The 6,052-nt window shown below is 39.1% G+C and overlaps 1 protein-coding gene across 1 annotated transcript; it reads left to right on the forward strand.

Annotated features, from left to right (window-relative positions):
- Window positions 1-1,249: 1,249 nt before the first annotated feature.
- LOC122664305 (phospho-2-dehydro-3-deoxyheptonate aldolase 2, chloroplastic-like) lies at window positions 1,250-5,102 on the forward strand. Its single transcript, XM_043860067.1, has 5 exons — window positions 1,250-1,765; window positions 3,277-3,554; window positions 3,678-3,954; window positions 4,274-4,519; window positions 4,647-5,102. The coding sequence occupies exons 1-5, from the start codon at window positions 1,292-1,294 to the stop codon at window positions 4,902-4,904; spliced, it is 1,533 nt and encodes a 510-aa protein (XP_043716002.1). The 5' UTR covers window positions 1,250-1,291; the 3' UTR covers window positions 4,905-5,102.
- The last annotated feature ends 950 nt before the right edge of the window (window positions 5,103-6,052 follow it).

A 6,052-nucleotide genomic window follows, 5' to 3' on the forward strand; every position in this document is an offset into this window, starting at 1 on the left:
AAAGTAGAGGATCCGGATTCATAATATACAGGATCATTAATAAATTATTATATATATAGCTTTATATCCAGTTTGGACTTTGGAGTTTGTACACCCTTTAAGGCAATTAAAATGAGTGCTTAACAACTACCATGTGCATCACATGATTACCTAAAGCTAGTTGTGACGGACTTCACGTGACCAATGAAGAGAAGGTGATGACTAGAAAGGGAAACGGAGGAAAGGATGATTTAGGTGGAAAATAATATCCTCTAATTCTTAAAAGTGTGTAGTCCGCACCTTCTGATAGATGGGACATTCAACGATCCGAGTCCATTGATTTTTTTTAATTTTTAATTTTTAATTTTTATTTTTATAAAAAAATAAAGATTAGTATAATAGATATTAAAGAAAATCAAGAAATCGTAGTCTGATCATAAGGGCAGGGTGATACTTTTATACATTCATGTTTGAACGCAAGAGCCACAACCAATTAGAGTTCATTTTCCCATTAAAGTAATGATGGGATAAGAAGACAAAATTGTCCTTTTGTTCTCATACACAATATTGTATGATAAAAATGACATTCCTTTTATTTTAGTCATAACATTATGATAAGAATGGCATTCCTTCTAGCTTTTATCCCCTATAATTCTTTGTCTGTCTATTTTCTGCAATTCTTCGCATAAGAGGGATAGAAATAATCGAACACACATTGCCTGGGGTAAAGTCCACCACTCCTATTACAGGAATTATCGAAAATAAATTAGACAGAAATTTGCAGAAGATAATTTTCCGATGGCACTCCCAGTCTGGCACCCCATGTGGGTAGCTGATCCAGACTCGGGCCAACGATTGATTATAACCATATAAGTAACCAACTATAAGTCTACAAGTAGTGATATAACACGTGATCAACCTGACAAACTCAGAGGAGGGACAGTTAGCCACGTGACTTTACAAGATTCCATACAAGAGGAATATTATTATTATTATTCGGTGCTGATAAATATCTCTTTAACACGTGGAGATTATATATGCCAAGTCGACTAAAGCCAGATTGGGAGAAATGTGGGCCCATCCGTATATTTCCAATTATTGTTGTCATAAAATCTTACCCAAAATAATAACTCATAACCGCTCCTCACACCGTCAAATCTGGAAGTCACTTTATGGGTATTCTAGTAATTTCGTCCAGATTACGAGTCTTCCCTTTCCCTCTATAAAAACCAACCAAACCGAGCCTTTGTTGTTTAAAGGACTTTAGGAGGGGTATTTGCATTTTTCAGGCAAAGCTCCGATTCCTGCAACAATGGCGCTCGCAGGACCAAGTAATCTAACGGCACAGAAATCCCACTTTCATCACAGCTCGAGAAAGCTCTCCCCAAAGCTCCACATTGTCTATGCTGTTCACGCAGCCGACCCAGCGAAGAAATCCAACGGAGCAGCCGTTGAGATCAAGATTGGGTCTTCGTCGTCGAATTGGACACTCGAGGGATGGAAATCCAAGAAGGCGCTTCAAATTCCTGCTTACCCGAATCAAGTGGAGCTCGATTCCGTTCTGAAAACTCTTGAGAGCTTCCCTCCGTTGGTGTTTGCTGGAGAGGCGAGGAAGTTGGAGGAGAGGCTCGCGAAAGCAGCAATTGGAGAGGCGTTTCTGCTCCAGGGAGGTGACTGTGCTGAGAGTTTTAAGGAATTTAATGCTAATAACATTAGGGATACCTTCAGGGTTCTGTTGCAGATGGGTGTCGTCTTGACCTACGGAGCTCAGATTCCCGTCATTAAGGTCCTCTCTCTTTCTAATCGATTATTCTTTGTTTTTTTCCCCTTAATTGATTGGATGGGTCAACGATAAATTTTATTTTGGTTGCTTCAATTTTGATATTCTGATATCTTTGTGTTTGTAAATTTGATCTGAATTTGGGTATTAATATTGTTTCGTTGGTCGATTCGGGTGGGTTTCTGATAAATTCAGGTGATGATTGTATGGTAATTTCTAAGCCCAACTTAGGGAGTTTTTTCTCATATTTCTCCAAAAATGTCTATCCTTACAGTTCAAAATATTCGTGTCTTCAATTTTTTATCTACCGATTACACCCCCACCGGCCCCCCAAAAAAAAAAAAAAAATCTTATCTACCTGATTTGGAAGATTATTTGATTATGCCTCCTCGTCATCTACAATATTTCCTTCACTTTGGCTCTGAACATTCTAGCTAGAGAGGGAAAATGGTTTGGTAGAAAATTATGACATTTATCTAAGGCTATGTTTGGTATACATTTTCAGAATAGATTCTGGATCAAGCCCAGGGTCTACTGAACATTCTAGCTCCAAAAGAATGATGTCTCTTTATAGAATGATAAGTTATGATCAAAGGGATTCTACCCAGGTTTTTAAATAACAGAATCGGTCGAATTGGAATCAGACGAGCCTGATCCCGATTCAAGCCACTTTGAATTGGTCTCTCCATACAGATTTTCTTGCGATTAGGCCGATTCTGGCAGCTTCCGGACTGATTCTGGACCGAGTCCGAATCGGATTCGGAGGCTGGCTTTTAGAACCCTGATTCTACCTGATGTTGGATTTTCAGCGGATTTTCAGTGAAAAGTGATTTGATAACTAACCAAATTGTTGTTGGAAAAAGAATTTTGGATTTCATGGGAAATGGCTACAGATATTATGGTCTTCTTTTACTTGTTTATTTGAAAGAAATTAACATCTAGCAAGTTTTGTAAACCCCATCCTTTCTTTATAGAAAGCTTCTAGGTGGCTTTTCAATCATTTTAAGTATCTTGCCACTTTCTATAGGCATATGAGTGGTACATTTTACATCAATGTCTTAACATACTAGGTCTGCACATCATTTTATTCATGTTTATTCGACTTGCTGAGTCAGACTCCCTGATGTGCACCATTTCCAACTAACATGTCTGTGCATGACCACTGCTTGTTGCTTCTAATTCAAAAGTAAGGAAACTGAAAAGGCTAAAATCTCTTAAGATTTTTGGTGCAATCTATGCCTAGTATTTCAGATTTGTGATGTACAAAACATAAGCAGTTGCATCTTCCCTTGGCGACACTGAATTATGCTCTCTTCCTTGTGTTTCACTAAGAAAATAGATAAATTCTACTTCTTTTAGGAATTTAGCAGTAATCAGCCAGTTTGGCGGTTAATTGCAATCTTAAATCCTGTTTGTATCCTGTAAGTGCTATATTTGACTTATTGCAATCTTAAATCCTGTTTGCATCCTGAAGTGCAATATTTGACTTCCTTCCTCTTTTTGTGATTGTTGAACAGGTAGGAAGGATGGCTGGCCAGTTTGCAAAACCTAGGTCTGATCCATTTGAGATCAGGGATGGGGTGAAGCTCCCCAGTTATCAGGGAGACAATATCAACACTGATATCTTCGACGAAAAATCTAGAGCTCCAGACCCCCAAAAACTGATTAGAGCCTACACTCAATCAGCAGCAACTTTAAACCTTCTCAGAGCATTTGCCACTGGTGGATATGCAGCAATGCAGAGAGTGAAACAGTGGAACCTCGATTTCACTGATAACAGTGAGCAGGGAGACAGGTATCTCTCCCAGTATTTTCTTGATTTCATCTTGCTCTAACGCATGTAGTTTTGGTGCTTTTCCCCCCCCTCTAGTGTCCATTACCATATAATTACTGAATAGGCTTATTGATTTGAGGACAGATACAAGGAAACTGCACAGAGAATAGATGACTCCCTGGGGTTCATGGTTGCTTCTGGACTCACCATGGATCATCCTATAATGACCACCACTGAATTCTGGACATCCCATGAATGTCTTCATCTTCCCTATGAGCAAGCATTGACACGAGAGGATTCAACAACTGGTCTCTACTATGATTGCTCTGCTCACTTCCTTTGGGTAGGTGAGAGGACTAGACAGTTGGATGGAGCTCATGTTGAATTCCTCCGAGGTGTAGCCAATCCTATTGGAATAAAGGTAAACGAATGATCCCTATCATCTGAATCTACTACATTAGCAGCTCAAGTTATACTTGTTAAGTGCCCTTTTGCTTGGCCTCTTAGCTTTTATTGTAACAATCAGATGGATGTTGCCATTGAGTTTCTTTGGTGCTATTAGTTCAGTCCATGCTAATCTATCTAGTAAACGATAGTGCTGGTGGTGATAGAATTGACATCACAGGCACATACACTTTGTACCTTCACCGATATTCATGTTTTATAGATGATCCGACCCACTTACTTATCCACCGATATATTCCTTTGAATTATGTTAACTTGGTTTATTGGATTTATAGGTGAGTGACAAGATGGATCCAAAGGAGCTTGTGAAACTATGTGAAATTCTAAACCCTCATAACAAGGCTGGAAGATTGACAATAATTGTACGGATGGGTGCGGAGAACATGCGAGTCAAGCTCCCCCATTTGATCAGAGCAGTTCGCCAAACAGGGCTTATTGTCACCTGGGTGAGTGATCCCATGCACGGAAACACTATCAAGGCTCCATGTGGCCTTAAGACCCGCTCATTCGATGCAATCAGGGTAATGACTCAACCTCTAAATTTGCGATATTTAACTTTTTTATTATTTTCAAACATCTAATTCTTTTGTAATTCTGTTGTCCCAAGGATTAACTGAACAAGAAATTCTTTGTTTTTGTCTGTCTCAGGCAGAGTTGAGGGCTTTCTTCGATGTACATGAACAAGAGGGGAGCCGTCCAGGTGGAGTTCATTTGGAGATGACAGGGCAGAATGTCACAGAATGTATTGGAGGATCAAGGGTAGTGACATATGATGATTTGAGCTCCCGCTACCATACACATTGTGATCCCAGGCTTAATGCATCACAATCATTGGAGCTAGCTTTTGCCATCTCAGAGAGGTTAAGGAAGAAGAGGATGATGAGGTCTGGTCAGACATTTGCTTAGACTGCATGCTATGAAGGCAATTGTACTGTTATAGGGTGTTAATCTTTGAATGGATTTTTTATTGTTGGACCTATAATTTATTTTCTTAATTTGGTCTTTCCTAGAGAAATTTAGTTTACTTGTGAGGAATTAATTTTTTTTTTATCCTTTGTACCTAAAAACCTTGCAAATGAAATTTGTCGACTAGAATTCAGTCTTTATGTTGCAATTGTGACCTTGCAAAAGAAATTTGTTGGTAGATTTCGACTAGATCTCTCTTAGTGTTTGCTTGTGTTTGTGTGGCATAGCTTCCTTCATGTTAGCTATCGGTGGTCTTTGCTGGATATAATAATATGCATTGAAATCCTAATAATGTAGAACTGGAATGAAAGTTCAACCAGTCCCAACACAGGATCTGAATCAGGGGAAAAGAGGTTCAATTCGATGGGGTTAAGATTGGGATGGTCTAATAGGATGTGGTATAGTTCAAGGGTAAGGGTAATGTAATTAGAGGGAAATAGGTATAAGGAAAATAGGGAAGTCAAGGGGTGATGCAACAGATCTACAACAAGTAGTAATAATGAGTTTCGACTAAAAAGGTGATGTCTCTAATGGCTGGAATGCTTGAGAAGAATGAGAACAACGATTGAAGAGTAACCTCCTGGGTTTCCCACCGCAAGGAGTCAGCTTGTATCACACACCAGCTCCATCACCAAGGATAAAACACCATGGATTTACTTCAAAAGAAAACAACTGCTTACAACAATATTCAATTATCCCAGTTCCCCTTTTGGCTGAAAACAACCTTACATATAAATAGAAGCAAAAGCTTCCAAGAAAGTACATCAAAATCCAACTTTCCTAATACTTGACTTTAAGAAACCTCCTACCAACCATTGACTTATTACAACAAACTATTGACTTATTATCACCAATCCCTACCTAACTTTGACATTGGAGCCTCCTTTGACAATGGAGCTTTCCTTTGACAATAAGGCCCCCTTTATTGACAATACCTACTACCCACACATAACACCTGTTAAAAAACATGGATTGACCAAACCCAACTTGCATGGGTTGGGCCTTAGTCTTGGGCCTAGGCCAAAGCCCATTAGGACTAATAAAAGTTGGGCCTATGATGTTGGATTTGATCCACATCAGTAGTCCTA

Source organism: Telopea speciosissima, chromosome 6 (genome assembly GCF_018873765.1).
Source record: "Telopea speciosissima isolate NSW1024214 ecotype Mountain lineage chromosome 6, Tspe_v1, whole genome shotgun sequence".
NCBI classification, from domain to species: Eukaryota; Viridiplantae; Streptophyta; class Magnoliopsida; order Proteales; family Proteaceae; genus Telopea; species Telopea speciosissima.